Source organism: Accipiter gentilis, chromosome 10 (assembly GCF_929443795.1).
Source record: "Accipiter gentilis chromosome 10, bAccGen1.1, whole genome shotgun sequence".
Taxonomy (NCBI): domain Eukaryota; kingdom Metazoa; phylum Chordata; class Aves; order Accipitriformes; family Accipitridae; genus Astur; species Astur gentilis.
Genome location: NC_064889.1, coordinates 40,964,460 through 40,982,922, shown reverse-complemented (window position 1 = coordinate 40,982,922; position 18,463 = coordinate 40,964,460). Strand labels below are relative to the sequence as shown.

General features: G+C 42.5%; 1 protein-coding gene across 1 annotated transcript in view; it reads left to right on the top strand.

Annotated features, from left to right (window-relative positions):
• The window catches only part of FASN (fatty acid synthase), a 45,011-nt gene that overhangs the window by 9,042 nt on the left and 17,506 nt on the right, over positions 1 to 18,463 (top strand). The window contains exons 5-24 of the mRNA XM_049811923.1: positions 465 to 665; positions 1,113 to 1,235; positions 1,891 to 2,006; positions 2,261 to 2,395; positions 5,157 to 5,616; positions 5,974 to 6,161; positions 6,952 to 7,141; positions 8,558 to 8,652; positions 9,073 to 9,207; positions 9,492 to 9,695; positions 11,302 to 11,417; positions 11,856 to 12,031; positions 12,387 to 12,578; positions 12,862 to 12,942; positions 13,037 to 13,222; positions 13,539 to 13,718; positions 13,939 to 14,142; positions 15,387 to 15,697; positions 15,848 to 16,237; positions 18,252 to 18,416. Coding sequence (XP_049667880.1) covers positions 465 to 665; positions 1,113 to 1,235; positions 1,891 to 2,006; positions 2,261 to 2,395; positions 5,157 to 5,616; positions 5,974 to 6,161; positions 6,952 to 7,141; positions 8,558 to 8,652; positions 9,073 to 9,207; positions 9,492 to 9,695; positions 11,302 to 11,417; positions 11,856 to 12,031; positions 12,387 to 12,578; positions 12,862 to 12,942; positions 13,037 to 13,222; positions 13,539 to 13,718; positions 13,939 to 14,142; positions 15,387 to 15,697; positions 15,848 to 16,237; positions 18,252 to 18,416 — 3,848 coding nt within the window. The remainder of the gene's footprint in view (positions 1 to 464; positions 666 to 1,112; positions 1,236 to 1,890; positions 2,007 to 2,260; positions 2,396 to 5,156; positions 5,617 to 5,973; positions 6,162 to 6,951; positions 7,142 to 8,557; positions 8,653 to 9,072; positions 9,208 to 9,491; positions 9,696 to 11,301; positions 11,418 to 11,855; positions 12,032 to 12,386; positions 12,579 to 12,861; positions 12,943 to 13,036; positions 13,223 to 13,538; positions 13,719 to 13,938; positions 14,143 to 15,386; positions 15,698 to 15,847; positions 16,238 to 18,251; positions 18,417 to 18,463) is intronic.

Below are 18,463 nucleotides of genomic sequence, written 5' to 3'. Positions count from 1 at the left end.
ATATGACTTGAATCATGTGTGGCATTGAAGAGAGTGGAGGGATGGGAATTACTCTGAAGAGCAGCAGAGAGCAGAGATAATGGCAAGGCTAGGGGGAAGCACCAGGAAGGGGGAGGAATTTTTATTGGTGAGAATGGGGGAATAGATGAGACCTGCCTGTGAAGCTACAATATCTCTTTTTGATGGAGGCAGAGATGGAATTTTCTAAAATATCCTTAAAGCTAAACTGTCTGCAAATTTTTTTCCACCTTTCTCATCCCTTGTTACCTGGTAAGCAGGCAGAGATGGTGATTCTTGTCTCCCATTGTATTAGGATTACCTGTTATGTTCTGAAGGAACTCTTATTTAATGTTTGGGTTTTTAATATGTTTCTCTTGTGATCCCATCCTGTAGTCTTTGGAGAGCAAGTCAAGAAAATAAACAGTAAAAACCAGCTTTTTTGTTTTCCCTTTCCATTCCCTAAGGACCGAGCTTAACTATTGACACGGCCTGCTCCTCTAGTCTCATTGCTCTGGAAAATGCTTATAAGGCAATTCGTCATGGATCGTGCAGTGCAGCCCTAGTAGGAGGGGTCAACCTTTTGCTGAAACCCAACACTTCAGTGCAGTTCATGAAATTGGGTATGCTTAGTCCTGATGGTGCCTGCAAGGCTTTTGATGCTTCAGGTAAGGCATTAGTACAAAAGGTTGTCATGTATGCGAGGAACTTACTGTGGAGTCTGTGACCAGATACTCTTCTACTATAGCAAAGAGCTGGCCTTGTAGTTGTGCCTAGGTGCGCTGTTTGGGACATAACCTGGACTTGATCTGTGTTGCATGCTCCATTGAACCTAGAAAACTACCTGTGGGGAAGAAACTGTGTGGCTCACTCCTCAGATGTTGGGGAGAGGAAATAGCTGTCTCTTGATGGAAACTTTCTATCATCATTTGTGATGAGCAGCAAGCCTTTTTAGGGCATTAATTTTTTTTTAAAGAAGTGGATATGTCATAGTCTCAAAGCAAGTCTATTCTAAGCAGTAGCTCAGGAATGAGATAACCTTACTGCATGGCCTTTTTCAACTTTTTTCAAAGCAGAGCAGAATTAGTGACTCATTCTTCTCTCTCTGCTCTCAGGAAATGGATATTGTCGCTCTGAAGCTGTTGTTGTTGTTCTTTTGACCAAGAGATCTATGGCTAAGCGGATCTATGCCACGATAGTCAATGCTGGAAGTAACACTGATGGCTTTAAGGAGCAAGGTAGGCCTTGAGCCTCTGAAAAGTAAGATACATATAGAACTGTTCAGTCTAGAGTCTTTGTCATAAAAAAACAGGCTGTTTTGGGGTTCTTCTTTAGATCTGTGAAGGTTTTTTATTGTTCGGGTTTTTCTGGTTTGGTAATGCAAAGTTCAGGGCCCTGTTTTGTAAAGAAGTTGGAGACAAGTGGTGGTTTCTACTGTACAAAACGGGAATGTCCTGTTCCTAGTTTAGCCTTCCTCAGGACATCTCTGCAGTAACTTCTGCCCTGATGGTAGAAATGTAGGTGGTGTTATAACTGTAAGGCTCTTTCCCTACTACTGTCCCATTTCTCCCACTCTCCAGTTATGGAGACACCAAGTTTCACATGTTATGCTTGATATAGACATCTCCTAGTATTCTGTGAACAAGTACATTTCCACACTAGTCTAACTCATTGCTTTAGGTCCACTTCTGGTTCCTCTGCTCTTCCAAAGAGCCTGAGAGGCTTATTGTATTTAGTGCTAAGGACGTTGGTGTAAATCCTGAAAAAGTCTCTCTTCGGGTTTTTTGGACCTGGTAGCCCCAAGCAGGGATTGGGGCTGGGTTGAAAGCGTGCTAAAATCAGAACAGGAGGCATCTGATAGGAGAGAGGAACTGACAGCAATTTTGGTCCTAGGTGTGACATTCCCATCTGGAGAGATGCAGCAGCAGTTGGTCAGCTCTTTATACAGAGAATGCGGTATTGAACCTGGAGAAGTGGAGTATGTTGAAGCTCATGGGACAGGCACCAAGGTCAGCATGGACCCTTTGGGTTTGGAGTGTTTTCTTCTCCCTTATTTTCTTCCCTTGCATCACTTGCCACACTTTTCCATCAAATTATTTTTTTTCCCCAAATGAATTATATTTCTCCCTTCTACCAGTTACTAGAATATGTACTGCTTCACCACTTTTGAATTTTGCCGAAACATCCTAATCTTTCAGATTTCTCTTTTGTGGTGTGTTTTGGAAGTGCTAGCTAATAGCCATCCTGATTATTTTCCTACTAGGTTGGAGATCCACAAGAAATAACCAGCATTGTAAATGTCTTCTGTCAGTGTGAGAGAGCGCCACTGTTGATTGGATCAACCAAGTCAAACATGGGTCATCCAGAGTCTGCCTCTGGGCTTGCTGCATTAGCCAAGGTAACAGGTGGCTTGAGAAGGAAAATTGGGGGATGGGGGCAACACAACAGTGTGGGGGGTTTTAATGTTTGTTTGTTTTAAGGAAAACTTTGCACTGATCCAGGATAAGATGTTCACTGGTAATGAGAACTACTCAGGTGATTCTCATTAATTATCTACTTCTTGCTTTACCTGCAAATACTTTTAAAAGCTCAGGTGGCTATTCTGCAAGCTGGATATGAATGCCCAGGTGGTGCTCTGCTGTGCGCACACACAAGTATGTGCATGCATGCACGCACACACTTTAGTTTCCCCTTCCTGCTGAATTCTACAGGAGCATAACTCTGCTCAGAATAAAGGCTTTGGGATCACTTTATTGATTATACTTATACCGGACCTTCCAACAAAACACTGCTGTAAGTTGTTTGGGTTTGAGGGGCGTACAAGTAGAGGGATTTGAATGTTTGGAGTAGTTGGCAATGACCAAAGATAAGAGGCAGTGTGGCTTTTCGGTGCCAACAGAGTAGCTGATCCTTCTGGCTGTTTGTTGGACGTATCATCTCTTCCTCTTCTCTCTTATGTTGGTAAGAAGCCAGGCAAGTTCTTTGGGATGAGGCTACCAGCTTGAATAACTGGTTGTCTTAGCAACCAGCCTACAAACTACTGCTGTAGGCAGACAAGCATCTATTGGCTCTGGCTGCTAAACTGCTTAGCAGAGAGCTAGCTATGTTCACACTTGGTTGTAAGCCTATTACTGACAGCCTTGGAGCCATGCAAATTGAAGTCACGTACACTGTCACTGCTAGAATTTTAGGCTCTTTAAGTGGCTATTGTGACCTGAATACATACAACTTGCTGTGAATAGCCTCATCTGCAAATAAATCATGGAGACAGCAGTGTCTGCCTCTCTGTACAGGGAAGTTTACTTCTTTAGCACCTCTATCTCTGACTGACCCCCCCCCCTTCATAGAAGGAATGATAACTGAGTCATAAACTAAACCTCTGCATCTGTACTGTGTTGTACATCATAAACGTTTAGTGTAGTTCTGCTGTGATCTGTCAGGACAGGTTCATTGAGGATGCAGAACTGAAAAGGCAAGGGCCACAATTTCTTTTTGAAGACTTCTGACACTGTGTTTTCTCACTCTTTTTTCATCAGTTTTCTTACTTAAACTTTGTATCAGAACTTCCAGCTGCAGACAAGAACCCATGGAATCCATCATGCGTGCTAGAATATCTTTTTGCTATGCTTTTATTAAGTTATGTTAGGTCTCGTTTCCAGATGTGGCATCTTGAAAGCACCTGAAGCTTTGGAAGGATATTGGAAGTTCTGTCTCTGTTCTTGATTCTTTGAAAATTGGGCAGCAGTTGGTATTTTAAGATTTGGAAGTTAATCAGAATGGCAGATCAGGTCTCCCTCAGATCCAGCCAGAAACTACACCAAGCCCCCTGTCCCTTAGACAGTAACTGTCTTGAAGTCTCCGGTTTCGTAAATGTTTTCTTTTGAAATTCCATAAAATGCTCTTCCACGAGATGTCAGTTAGGAAAATAAACCATGAAAGTATGCAATTTCAGACTTGAAGAGAATCCATTAATTTTGTGGATAGGTAGCAAAGAAACTAGGGCTTGCCAAGGCAACTTCAGTTAAATTCTGGTAAGGCAGGGAAAACTCACCTGCACCTTTGAACTACTTAGCCTGTCTAATTACTTGCTGCATGGCAGAGACAAAGCTTCTTGGTGGCTCTGGTGTGTTCTCACTGTACTGTACTGTCAAAGTTGTGTAGAAACCATGGCAGACTTAAAAGTACAAATACATATGCTGTGTAAAGCAACAGCAAGTTCATAGTGCATAGTATTGTAGGTGTTAGGATAGTGTGCGTGAAAATACTTGTACTGCAACTTTAAACTTGCTGACTGGAGTTGAAATTGTGCATTTATGCTGGTTGTTCTCCCAGGTAGGCTGCCATGTCTGATAGTCAACTTGGAAGAACAGTTTTCAAACCATTATCTGTTTCTCTGACCATTTTGGGGTGATGAAGGAACTGACAAACATACAGAGCACAGTGTTTGCAGCTGACCTTGTAGTCTGTGATTTGCTGCACTTGTGCTACAGAGGAGTATGGTCTTGGTGTTATGGGCTGTTCATAGAGATGCTGTTGAGAGAAGGGAGCCCTTGCTTTTTTGACACAGCTGTTTTAACTCTCATGCTGTTTCTGTACTTCTTTTTGGCTCTGCCAGTTCTGAACAGTCTGCTGTTCCTGCTTTTTTGGATCAAGAAGACAACAAATGGGTGCAAAGCAGCAAGCAAACTCCTTTACCAGTGCTTCAGCTTGGCTCTTTTGCAGCAAAGGCAGAAAGGGAAGCACTTGTTGTGATAAGGAAGAGCATGTGTGGCAGTGTGTGTGACTGGGGAGACATGAAGCAGAGCATAGTGAAGGAGCAAGATCTGAAAGGGGAAAAAGAAGATGTGATATTCTTAGTAGCCAGGCTGCTTTTCCAGCAAGACTGCATGGCTTTCCAGTTAGAAAGGGTCTGGAAGCTAAACTTAGAGCTGCCACCCTCACCTTTGCTGCTGACTGTCTGCATGGACTTAATTTGCCTAGGTGAAGTAGGTACTACCTTAGTAACATCAATAATGCTATTCTCTGAAGTGTCCCTTTATCCAAACATAGAGAGCTGCTTTGGTGTATGCTACATGGTCACTTGTAGTAAAACAATAACAACAAAAGAATGTTTGTTACAAGAAAATGTGGAGGACAGAACGCTCTGTTTTTTCTTCCAGGTCATTCTCTCTCTGGAATATGGGCTGTGGGCTCCAAATCTTCATTTCAATACCCCAAATCCAGATATTCCTGCCTTACAAGATGGCTCTTTGGAGGTAGTTTGTAAACCAATTCCAGTGAAGGGTGGCTTTGTCAGTATCAACAATTTTGGCTTTGGAGGTGCTAATGCTCATATCATTCTGAGGCCAAACGAGAACAAGCACCAGCCTCTGGAGACTTGTAACACGCCAAGACTGGTTCAAGTTTGTGGCAGAACACAGGAAGCTGTAGAAATACTAATTCAAGAGAGCAGAAAACATGGAGGATGCAGCCCATTTGCAAGCCTGCTCAGTGATATCTCTGTAGTTCCTGTATCCTCCATGCCCTACAGGGGCTACACACTAGTTGGCACTGAGAGTGACATAAAAGAGGTTCAGCATGTTCAAGCATCTGGTAGACCACTCTGGTACGTCTGCTCAGGTAGGTGTGCAGCAGTGGGTCCAGGCTTCTGCATTCCTTTGTAGATCTGGGGCTTGAGCAATTGGGTTCTGTGCTCTAATATTGTTTTCCACTGTAGCATGCGAAGGTATCTTGCAGACCTGTGATATGTCTAGGAGACTCATGTTCCCTGTATTTTATGTAATCCTTCCAACTTTGCTATCTTCTGATGATAGCAAAGTCCAGGAAAATAAAAAGCTATGTGTAATTTAGAGTATGTTAGAAATGTACAATGTTTTGCTCTAAGATAGAATTCTTTCACTGCCAGAGCAAGTGTGTGATGTCTGCTCCTTTTGTGGAGTATTATTAAAGGTCACTTTCTCCTTGCCTATCCTGCAGGCATGGGAACACAGTGGAAAGGTATGGGCCTGAGCCTTATGAAGTTGGATTTGTTTCGCCAGTCTGTATTACGCTCAGACGAGGCTTTGAAGAACACGGGCCTCAAGGTCTCAGACCTGCTTCTGCAAGCAGATGAGAACACTTTTGATGACATTGTCCAGGCATTCGTTGGACTAGCTGCTGTTCAGGTAAGACTCATATGACTGGTGGAGAGGGTCATGGACTCAATCCACATAAGCATGCTCTGCTAGCATGTCTCTTTGGCTGGTAACACTTCATAACGCTTAATGGAAACTTGTTTTGTGTAATTGGCAAATGACAGCCGTTAGAAGTATCCCTTTGATAGCAGGGAGTGTTGCACCCTTGACAGTTTTGGCCTCTGCCACTTGCAAGATGCTTGAACAAATATCGAGCTAAACTGATTTACGTGTGCGTCTGTGTGTATATGTGGGGCAGTTTCTCCTTTTAAGAGACTAAGGAATGTCTTTAAGTTTTATATAAATGTTTGTGGCAAGGAACAAGGTTCCATTTGAATGCCTTCTAAAATTTGTTCTGCAAATGAACTAAGTGATGCTAAATGAAGTCTCTTTTAATTGTGAATGTCAGTGTGGGGTTCATTGTTTTTAATAAGCTAGAGGCAGAGCTTTTAAAGTGGTCTGGAAAGCTGGTCTTGCCTCTTACTTTGTACAGACATGCTCTTGGCAACCTCCTGTTGCTGGAAATAGCTTCTTAGTGGAAAGCTACATAGTGGAGAAGACCAACCATTGCAGGAGTCGTGTAATGATTCTTGGGATTGCTTTGAAATGAGACTGGAGCTGCAGTTGTGGGGTGGGGGGCAGGGGAAAGCAGTGAGGCCAAGAAGAATGTCTGTACCAAAAAGCCATTTTGTAACGTACTTGCTACTGCTGTGGGCCTTTGAGGCCTGACACCTGTTTACTCTGGCATGGAATCACTATTAGTGATTACTTTTCCTTGCAGATTGCCCAGATTGACATGCTGAAGGCTGCAGGTCTGCAACCTGATGGGATTTTGGGTCACTCAGTGGGAGAACTAGCTTGTGGCTATGCAGATAACTCCCTAAGTCATGAAGAAGCCATTCTTGCTGCTTATTGGCGGGGAAGGTGCGTTAAAGAGGCCAAATTGCCCCCAGGAGGAATGGCTGCTGTTGGTAGGTATACCTTTACCAAAAGAGTGATATAGGGAAGTAGATCTGATTTCTGTTGTTCGGCATTGGGATAAAATTGGGCTCTGAAATGTGTCGGTGGAGACAATCATGTCTGTAAAATTTTGGCTACTGTTGCTACTTCTTTTTCGTCCAACGTAGAACTTGTTATTAAATATTGAAGTTGCTATAACAGTAGTAATCTCTGACCTGGAATACAGCAGAATTTTGGTAATCCATCCAAAACTATGTGGAAATGGTGACCAGTGACAGAGGCCTGATAATCCAAGGCTCTGGGGGTTTTGGCTTTTGAGACAGATAGATATATGTGCGTGTGTGTGTATACATACACATACATATATATTTAAATTATTAAAAAGAAAAAAAAATTATTTCTGATTGTCTGTAAGAGTAATGAGATGTGAAACCAGTAAGCCACTATTACTTAGTGGGCAACTGGCTAGTGGAACTTAATGCCATTAACTTACTTGGGCCTAGTAGCACTTAGGAAGAAGCTTTCTCCTCAACAAGCTTTGCTTAGTGTTTCTGTAAGTCATGTAGTTTTGCCCACTGTTGGGTGAAACTTTGAGCTTTGGACCCAGCAGTTTTTCTTTGTGGTATGGCTTCATAGTGACTTAAATGTTTAAAATTATTTTTGGTAGTGTTATTGTTGTTCTTACTATTGGACACAGTGGTCAATTAAAAACTGAAACACTTGAGAGAAAAGCTGTTGTGGGTCTAATGAAGCATGTTTGACTAGGTCACTTGTTATAATCCTAGACTTCTTACTTTAACTAATGCTACGTAGGACTACCTACCTAATTTAGCTGTTTTGTTTTCATATTAAATACATGACACTCTTATCACAGAACTTATCTCGGAGTGCTGCATATATGTTTTTCATAATCTGATGTTGAGTTCAAATTCTTCCTGTGACTTGTATCCATGTAACATATGACCAGATGCTGCATGTGTTAAGCTAGTTTAAGCCACTAGAGTTGTTGATTTCTCTTAGATGTTTTGCGGTGCTCAGTTTCTGTGAGTCAAGCTTGTGTGTTTTCTCTCCTGTTCTAGCTTGGATTGCTAAGGGCAAGATGAGACAAAACAAGCAATTCTGTAGCTTCTTTGAAAGTGTGTGGGTTCCCCCCGTCCCTTATAATGGGATGGTACAAAGATTCAGTCCTCTGTTCTTGTGCTCAATATTACAGTGATAAATGTCGCGTTAAAGCCCTGAGATAAAAATTCTTAGCTTTTGTAGAATCCCTTTTTGGGAGAGGGGGGGGATGTCTGTCTTTCTCAAGAATCCTTCTCAGTTTTGCAAAATGCTGAATTAAACACAGTGATTCTGCAGTTAAGATTGCCTCACCTTATGAGGCTCACTGTTAGAAACACTTGTATTGTCCTGGGGTCTTCCTTCTGCAGGTCTGACATGGGAGGAATGTAAGCAATGCTGTCCTCCAAATGTGGTGCCAGCCTGTCACAACTCTGAAGATACTGTCACTGTTTCGGGGCCTCTGGTGAGCAAGGAACTGATATGGTGCATACCAGAATTGTGATTGGGACCCGTGAAGTTCTGGTTTGAAGAAAGCATGAAGCTGAGTTAAAGCTCAGCTGCTTGCAAAGGGGAGCTGGATTAAAGTGGTGGGTGGGAGGGGACATGGTGCTTCGTATAAACTTAAATACTCAAATGTTCTGTGAGAGAAAGTGATGTTACAGTCTCAGTAAGCTCATAAAAGATCTCTTGCACTGAATAGTCTTATAGCCGTGGGCATAATGAGTGATAAATTACAACACTGAGAAGGGCAATAATCTCATCCTTGGTATGCCTCACCTTAAATGGCAAGTGATGAAGGGCATGGGGGGAGTACAGTGACTCGTACAGATCCCAAATACATCGTGAGCTCTTATTTTTAGTTCACTTGTATTCCTCTTCTTAGGACTCTGTGAATGAGTTTGTAGCCAAACTGAAAAAGGATGGTGTGTTTGCAAAGGAGGTGCGCAGTGCTGGAGTTGCATTTCATTCCTACTACATGGCATCTATTGCACCAGTGCTGCTCAGCGCCCTGAAAAAGGTAATATTGCCAAACTATGGCTCACATGGCTTAAGCTCGGGCACCTGGATTTGAATATAAGTGATGTTGAGCGTAAGGGGGTTCCTTTCTTTAGGAGGAGAAGGAAGTCTCTTGAAGAGCATGTAGACCTCTGAGACCTGAGGTTTAAAGTCCTACGGCCTCAAGCAGAAGGATGTCCTGAACGATCAAGCTGTGAAAAGGAGGGGCAGCTTGCTTTTGCCTGTCTTATAGTTATCTGTGACACGTAACTCTTCCTCCTGTTCCTCTTCCATGCCTGTCTGTAGGTTATTCCAGACCCTAAACCTCGTTCAGCACGATGGATCAGTACATCTATCCCTGAATCTCAGTGGCAGAGTGATCTGGCTAGGACTTCCTCTGCAGAGTATCATGTGAACAACCTAGTGAGTCCAGTGCTATTTCATGAAGGTCTGAAGCATATACCAGAGAATGCTGTTGTAGTAGAGATTGCTCCACATGCTCTTTTACAGGTATTGTATTTGATTGTGTTGCTATGATACTATATTGATATGCTGCAGCAGGAAGGCGATTGAGGGCCTGAGGACTAGGGAATACTGCTTCCCCTGCCCCCCCCTCAGTTCTGAGAACACTCTCTCTTCAGTGCTTTTGAGTCTCTCCCAGTTTTAACATTTTATTTTCTTGATGGGTTTTTTGTGTGGGTTTTGGGGTGATTTTTGGGGGGGGCTGGGGAGGGTGTATGTTACTGTTTAGGGGGAAAAAAAACCAAACAATAAGCCCAACACACTACCACTTCCCTATCCAGACATTCACATCGTTGCCTTTATTCATGGCCATGCATTTCAGATAGCTGATAGTCAGCTCTCTGAACTGTGCAATGAGTAAGAAAAGCATTTCATTCCTTGGTTCTATTGGAGAGTGTGTGTGAAAGTTGGGATGGGGGGAGAAATTAAAGACTAATAGGCCTTCTCTATGAAAAATCTGTTATCACCATCTGTACACTGAATTTGGTTTGAGGTTCTTGTCTTAGAAAGTGGTGGCTAGTAGTGGTGTTTTCCCCTCTTCTAAATGAAGTAGTCTGAGACCACAGGAGCTTGCTTTCTTCATTAACTCCTTTGCCCTAATGATCAGATCATTACTTCTTTCTCCCCACCCTGTAAGAATTGATCTTTGTGGAATTAGCTCCATAGTAGAGGATGCAGAACATGAGGTACATTAGGATGCACTTGCTCCACAAGATGAGTGCTGTAGTCTTGTGCCTGTCCCTTAAGTCTCAAGGACTAGTATTCTTTTATTTCATCTGTGGCATGCAAGAGGAGAAAAGATTCTTAAGAAGAATCATAGTTACTTGTGAATCAAGTGGAATGGTTAACACAGAGCTTCTGAGTTCCAATCCAGTGTATATGTATTATGTCATGTTAGTCTTATTTATGCTTTGAAAGTGACTTGAAGGGAGAATCAGAGCACAGCTTTTAAATCACGCAGATATTTTTCTCTATAAAAAGATTATACTCTTCATGTTAAAATCATTGTACAATTCTGAACTCTGATGCAAGTGACTAAAGACTTCAACAGCTGGGTTTGAGAGTGTTCTGGTTTTCTCTTCCCTCCCTTCCTTCTCCAAGTTAAAGACTGTGGAATCAAACTGAGGAGAAGATACAAGTTGGGTCAGATGTTGAAGGCTGCATTCTTTGATTTATTAGTTGTTGCTTGGAAAAAGCTCTAGAATGCTTCAGACTAAAAGAGGCTGCTCCTGGGAGTAAGGGCCTAAGTTGTGTGTGGTGCGGGGGTGTGTGCATGAGCGGGAGGCTTGAGAGTGATCTGGCAGTTCTTGAAATGCAGCTTTTGATTCCACTTGATGATCTGCTTGGGAAAGGGAGATTTGGCAGAATTTCATTAATATTACATAGGTTCTGCTTTACCAGATGTGCAACTTCTTGGGTTGCTGGAAGGGTATTGTGCTGCTCTTCTTACCTGTTAAAATGGTGTACGTTCTAGCACCTAGCACAGAATTCTTGGCACAGAAACAGAAGTTGTTTGAGATCTATAGAGAAAAATTCAGAGACAAAGTAGTAAGTAATGCCTTCCACCAGTGATTTATGGGCTCTACTTGACCAGGCTATCTTGAAGAGAGCTTTGAAACCAACTTGCACCATTCTACCTTTGATGAAGAAGGAGCACAAAAATAATTTGGAGTTCTTCCTAACACAGACTGGAAAGATTCATTTAACTGGGTAAGGAGACTAAGGGAGGAGGGTGAGTGGGGTATCAATTAGGAGAGAATTCAAGTCTCTTCTCTAGCATGCATGCCTTCACAAGGATTGAAATACTCCTCCAACAAACCTGGAAAAAAATGGGGTTAACATCCGTGCTTCACATATTTAACATGCTCGCTTATGAAGTGTTGCCTTGGGTTAGAGACTGCTTGGGCTGGGAAGGTGCCTTTTAAAGAGCAGTCACATCTTAGAGGCCTAATAACCTGGAACTAACCTTGGAACTAAGCTTTGCATTGTGCAGACTGTTACAGTTACAAATTTGGCTGCAGTAAGTGTTCGTGGTACTCCTAGAGAAATCTCAGACACGGAGCCCAAGACCAGTTACTGTTTGACCTCTAAGTATTAAGGTCAATTACACACATGCACACATTGTCTTGATCCTTTTTGTCTTCCTAGGATAAATGTTCTTGGAAATAACCTGTTCCCACCTGTGGAATACCCTGTCCCGGTGGGAACACCCCTTATTTCTCCATACATCAAATGGGACCACAGCCAGGACTGGGATGTTCCAAAAGCTGAAGACTTTCCAGCAGGTTCCAAAGGCTCTGCATCTGCTTCAGTCTACAATATTGGTGTGTTTACCTGTTTGGGGTTTTTTGTTTGTCTCTTTCCTGCTTTACCTCTGCATTTCTTTTGTAAAACGGTGAAAAGGATGCTCAAAGCAGCATCCTTGAAGCCATCTTCTGAAGCTTAATGTTTGGTTTGGATTGAAAAAGACTGGATCTGCTTCTGAAATGGTCTGAAAGAATATAAACAGAGCAGGAAACTGCCTTGATTCAGACTCACAGTAGTTTCAAGACCTGCATGTTGCCAGGCAGGATAGCTGGGGAAACCACTAGACTTGGTTTCTATGGACACCTCTTACAGACATGGAGGGGAGAAGACCCCTTTATTTAGGGTGTTTTTATTATTTTTATTCTTTGACAGATGTGAGTCCTGATTCTGCTGACCACTACTTGGTTGGTCACTGCATTGATGGCAGAGTCCTGTACCCAGCAACTGGCTACCTAGTACTGGCTTGGCGAACTCTGGCACAGTCTCTTGGCATGGCTATGGAGCAAATGGCTGTTATGTTTGAAGAAGTCACAATTCATCAGGCAACTATTCTTCCCAAAAAGGGTGAGTGAGGAGTGCTGGTATAACTGCAAAACTGCATGATGAAGGGAGCGGGAGGAAAGAAATGCAAGGGGAAAGTGAGGAGGAACACACAGGAGAAAGAATATGAAGAAGAGTGCAACATGACTGAACAAAGTGAATTCATTCATACAGTCAAGTAGCACGTTAGTCATCTCTGTTACATGTTGTGTGCAATAAGTCTGGAGATGGTGAAAGAGAAAGCTCTGCTTGAGAGTGGTAGCAATGAATGACCTCACGGTCCTGTCTTTCTCAATGCTTCTTGCAGGATCAGTACAGCTGGAAGTAAGACTTATGCCTGCTTCCCACTGCTTTGAGGTGTCGGGGAATGGGAATCTGGCTGTGAGTGGTAAGTGAAGGAAGTGTAAGTGTATGTGCTGTCCTACTAAAATCCGTTATTTATGGACACTGATGATTCTTATTCTTGCTACTGTGCCCATCAGGGAAGATATCCCTCCTAGAAAACACTGCTCTGAAGAACTTCCATAACCAGCTAGGTGACTTCCACAGTCAAGTAGACATGAGCTCAAATTCTGGCCTCTTGAAAGAAGATGTTTACCAAGAGCTGCATCTGCGTGGATATAATTATGGACCAACTTTCCAGGGCGTTCTGGAATGCAACAGTGAAGGTGAAGTTACTTTCTATAGACGAATGATGAGCATGGTTATTGCAATGATGAATATTTGCTCTTTTAATTTCTTTTTTATTAACAGTCCACCTGACTGTGCTTTGTGTGCTAATTATACTTTGTGTGATAATGGAGAACAACTAAGAGTTCTGACAGAGCATTGGGAAAGCTGTTATCTCCAATGTAGAACTGACTAGTGGAGTTTACAGGGGAAGCTGGGTACATACAGCAGACTTTGCATTTGATAAGCAGTGACTTCTGGCATCTACTGAATGACAAAATCACATTGAGGCTTCCCCTTCCTCCTCTTCTGCAGCAAGCGCAGGGAAAGTTCTGTGGAATGGGAACTGGGTGACCTTCCTTGACACCCTGCTACATGTCACAATCTTAGCTGAGTCTGGGCGCAGTCTACGCTTACCCACCAGGATTCGCTCAGTGTATATTGACCCAGTGCTGCATCAAAAGCAGGTGTGCCAATACCAGGACAACGTAGAAGGTAATGTGTCTCATGCCTGGGCTTTTGCTAGTTGCTTTGACTTCTGTGTGGATGAATGTATGACTTCCTAAGAAGCACCATGGACTTTGGGGGGCCGTCTTTGTTGCTGAGCTATTCTGCAGCTTCTGTAACAGTCTGATATAGCACTGTTCATCTGATCAACTTGAATAAAATACTTGTAGTGTTTGATGCAAACTTAGAATTCTTTCCTGTCTTTCAGCTGTTGATGTTGTTGTGGACCACTGTCTTGATAGCCTTAAAGCAGGAGGTGTTCAGATTAATGGTCTTCATGCTTCTGTGGCACCACGACGACAACAGGAACGAATCCCTCCCACCTTGGAAAAATTCTGCTTTGTGCCCTATACTGAGAGTAACTGTTTGTCTTCCAGTGTCCATCTTCACACATACCTGGAGCACTGCAAAGGTAGAGTGGGATTGGTTTCTTGTCACACTAGGGGAATCTTTGAGCCTGACAGAAATGTCTGAGAGAACTGTTCATACTACTTCAGAACATCCAAGAAATAAAGTGTTAGTCTCTGTAGAAGACTTGAGCAGGAGTCCTATGTTTGCTTGCTAGAAGCTAAAAGCTACTTCTGTCTGAGGTATTGCTAGAATGTGAGTAGGAGTAAAGCTGTGGGGAGGGGCATCTACCCTTCTGTAACAGCCAATGTGGTGTCAGATAGCACAACTCTCTCTGCTGGCAGAGAGGCACAAATCATCTTCTTTAGGGAGAAATCCAGCCTAGCTGCTTCAAACACTGACAGGAGAGCCTAATTCCTCAGGTCTTCAGCTTTCTTGTTTTGTTTTTCCCAGTGAACTGCCAAGATGGGTAAGCTGACATGTCTGTTCCCATTTGGTTGTGGGCACAAGAGCATATCCAAGGAGGGAAAGTGGTTTAGTGAGGCATGCCAAAAAAAAGTTTGTGTTTGCTGCAAGAATAGAGTAGGAGCATCTTAGTCTGCTCTGAAACTGGTAGCCTAGTACAGTGCTCTTTGGATAGGGAGGCATCCACTCAGCTCATCACTCTTAAGTGCCTTTTCATGAAAGGGAAAAAAATTACTATTTTTTGAAGTTTTTACTCTAGTCATGAATTTTGCTGTATCTTGAGACAGCAATTTTGTTCTATATTGGTAAATTGCCTTCATGCTTATCCTTCAATTTGGCAATAGATTTTAAAGATTGCTCTTTTTTTCGCAGTGTCCAAATATTGTCCCCAAAGTGCTGTAGAGGAATTTTAATTTTATTTTTTTGTAATGCTGTTTCTGATCTCTAAGTCAGGATGAGCTGTTTCCCTTCTGGTTATAAAGCAAAAGAGCACTTCAGTATTTTTGTATCTGCAGAAATCTATAGTTTCCCTCCACAACTCCTTAAATCAATCAGAAGTTTTCTATTAGTTGTCCTCTTTCAGTCAGAGTCTTTCCACAGCTAATTTTTGTGTTTAGGACTGTCTTGCTACAAAGCCTACTTGTTTGGGAGTTGCAACTACTGCACAATACATAAACATGTGAGTGTACAGGAGCATACACTATATCTTTGTGGCTAGGCTGATGATATAAGATGCTGTAATTTGTGGTGCTGATCAGCTCACATAGCAAATGGAGGCAAAGAGGAAAAGAAAAATCTTCAGAAAATCTGACTCTTCCTTTCATTTTGCCTTCTATTCCATAGATCTGATCCAGAATTTACAGGCTAAGGTGGCAGTGCATGGGGTCAAATTAGTCATCCCTGGACTAAAAGATGCAGTGGCTGCTGCAGAGTCCTCGCCCATACAGAAGGGCCTTCAGCATATCCTTGCTGAAATCTGCCGTCTGGAACTAAATGGAAACCTCCATTCTGAGCTGGAACAGATAGTGTCTCAAGAGAAAATGCACTTCCAGGATGACCCTCTTCTCAATGGATTGCTAGATTCTTCAGAGTTGAAGACTTGCCTGGATGTGGCAGTGGAGAACATGACCAGCCACAGGGTGAAGATAGTAGAGGTTAGTGGGAAGCCTGGGATGGGACCATAGCCAGTGTTTTGAGGCCTTCCAGTAACCTGATTACATACTTCTATTGTTCCAGTTATAATTCTGAAAATCATTCATGTTTCAACTTGGTTTCCTCTTTTCCTTCCCCTTCTTTTCTCACAGGCTCTTGCAGGAAGTGGACATCTGTTTTCTCGTGTCAAAAGTATTCTGAATGCTCAGCCCCTGTTGCAGGTGGACTACATTGCCACTGACCGCATCCTGGAAAGTCTTTCAGCTAATGAAACAGAGCTACAAGATGCTGGAGTTTCCTTTAGCCAGTGGGATCCATCTAGCCTTCCCTCTGGAAATCTGACCAATGCTGACCTGGTGGTATACAACTGTTCAACAAGTGTTCTAGGGAACACTACTGAAATGATCTCTAATTTGGCAGCTGCAGTGAAAGAAGGGGGATTTGTTTTGCTACACACCCTTCTTAAAGGAGAAACTCTTGGAGAAATTGTCAGTTTCCTTACAAGTCCTGATCTACAGCAGAAACGCAGCTTCCTGAGTGAGGTAAGCTCCTGGCAGGACAGATACTTTCTCAGTGGATACTGTGGACTCTGCTGCTTGCAGACACTCTTGTGATGACTGTTGACACTAACATTGGTTTCCATTGAGGCCCTCTGCAGGAACATGTAATATACACTTCTTCAGAAGAGAAGAGTTGTGAATTTCCACATATTAGGTTGGGAGAGTAAACTGAGTTCAGTCAGGAAAGCCTTTCTTAATGCATTGAAAATTATTCGTTGTCGTTTGTATATCTCTAATCCATATGAGAACGCTGGCCAGGGCAATTCCTTTATAACTAAAATAATGTGCTACATTGTTGGGTGGGGTACAGCTTTATCACTGTAGGATCCTAAAATGCTTCAGTATCAGAATATTTCACTTCTTTTTGATACTGCTGCTGGGCATGAGACTTTACAAACTAATTAAATTCTTCTAATACTGAAGTGGTCACAGAAAGGAGGGCTTTTTCTCTTGTACTTTTCTTTTTATTTTCTCCTTCCTTCCTTTCCTCCCCACTTTATCTGATCCCATAATGAGATACAGCAAAATAAGCCCTTGGAAGTGGCAGGGAGCGGGCAGGGTGTCTACTTTATAGGTGCAAACCGGTATGTCATTCAGATGAACTAATGTCAATGCTGGCACAGGAGGAGGAGAGTGAGTGGCTAGGGTAAGGGTGGGAACTGGGACATCACCCTCTCTTGGCAGCTGTTAGACTAAGCAGTAATGGGAAACTGCCCCTCTACAGAACATAGGCATTCTTCCTGATTTGAGGGACTGTAGCCTCTCAGCTCTTCTTTTTAGAATGAGAGTAGCACTTCTAATAGTTTAACTTTTTTGCTTGTAATTCTGGAGTGTGGTAGTTGGATTTTGAATTTTGCAATGATATGGATTCTAGCCCTTCGCTTACTGCAGTGATTTTTCAAGGATACTTAAGGAGAAAGGGTGAGTTCTTTGGCTTTGCATCTTACCCAGTAAAGAGGGGGGATAAAAAGTAGACTGAGATGCTACTGAAGCTGATAACTTAAAACCTAGATCTGTCACAAGTGTCAGTAGCCTGGTATTAGCAAATCCCTTGGATAAGATGCATGCATGTTGAATGCACCTTCTCTAAAGAAAATTATATGATGCAGGTGAGAGTGGGCAGGATTTTAATATTAGTTCTTAAAGTTTGCTGGATAGGGACACAGTCCCTGGCCCTCAATTTAAGGGGTCATACGGTAAAAACCTTCTGCAGTTTTGTGCCTGGTACCTGGAAAGCAAATGGGTGCTTTTCTAAGAGCCTGCAGTCATCTTTATTTCATTGATAGTGGAGCCTAGTGTTTCTGGATATCCCATACATGCATTTTCATTCTCTTGTTTTTCTGAAATGCTATTTCAATGTAACTTAGGTGTATAGGAGGTGCTTCTCCCCACCTCACTGCTGCTGGTTGCTTCTCCCCACTGCAGCTGAAGGATTTGGGTGACTTGGTTTTTCATGTTTCCTCTGTCCTGCTTTACTTTTTCTATTGCAGACAGGGTTTATGTGACATAGACTGGTAACATCTAAACTCATTTTTTTTCACTTCTGTTATTTTCTGTGTTGGAATCTGTACATTGTGTTTGCCTGTGGATGTGTTCCTTACTGCTGCAATTAAATTCTAGACATGTTCAAATACCCTATGGGATTTGACAGCATGGTCACTGCTCTGATTTTTTGCACACCTGGTAGTGTGGCAAGCCTAGTTCCCTAGCCAGGCCTTTGAGATATTTGTACTACTACTTCTTGAGGATCTTTCAGGGAAGAAGGAATAGCCTAGACATGGATAAAGTACTGTTGTGTTAATCAAATATATATTTGTACTGGGACAATGCAGAACAGATGCCAAGATTTTGAGCAAAAGCAAGAAAGAGGTGCACAGTGCCCGTTGTTCCTGGTGAAGCTGTCTTTGAGGACACTCAACATGAAGTATAGATGTGACTTGTATTTTCAATTGACTTTCAACTTTCCTGTTAATTGTTGTTTTACCTGATTTGACAGGCACAGTGGGAGGGCTTATTTAGCAAAGCCTCACTGAATCTGGTTGCTGTGAAGAAATCGTTCTTTGGTTCAGTTCTTTTCCTCTGTCGCCGGCAAGCCCCTGCCAAAACACCCATTTTTCTGCCAATAGATGAGACCCATTATAAGTGGGTTGAATCCTTGAAGGTGAGAATTCTTGTGTCCTGGATATCTGAATTTCCAAATAGTTGTGC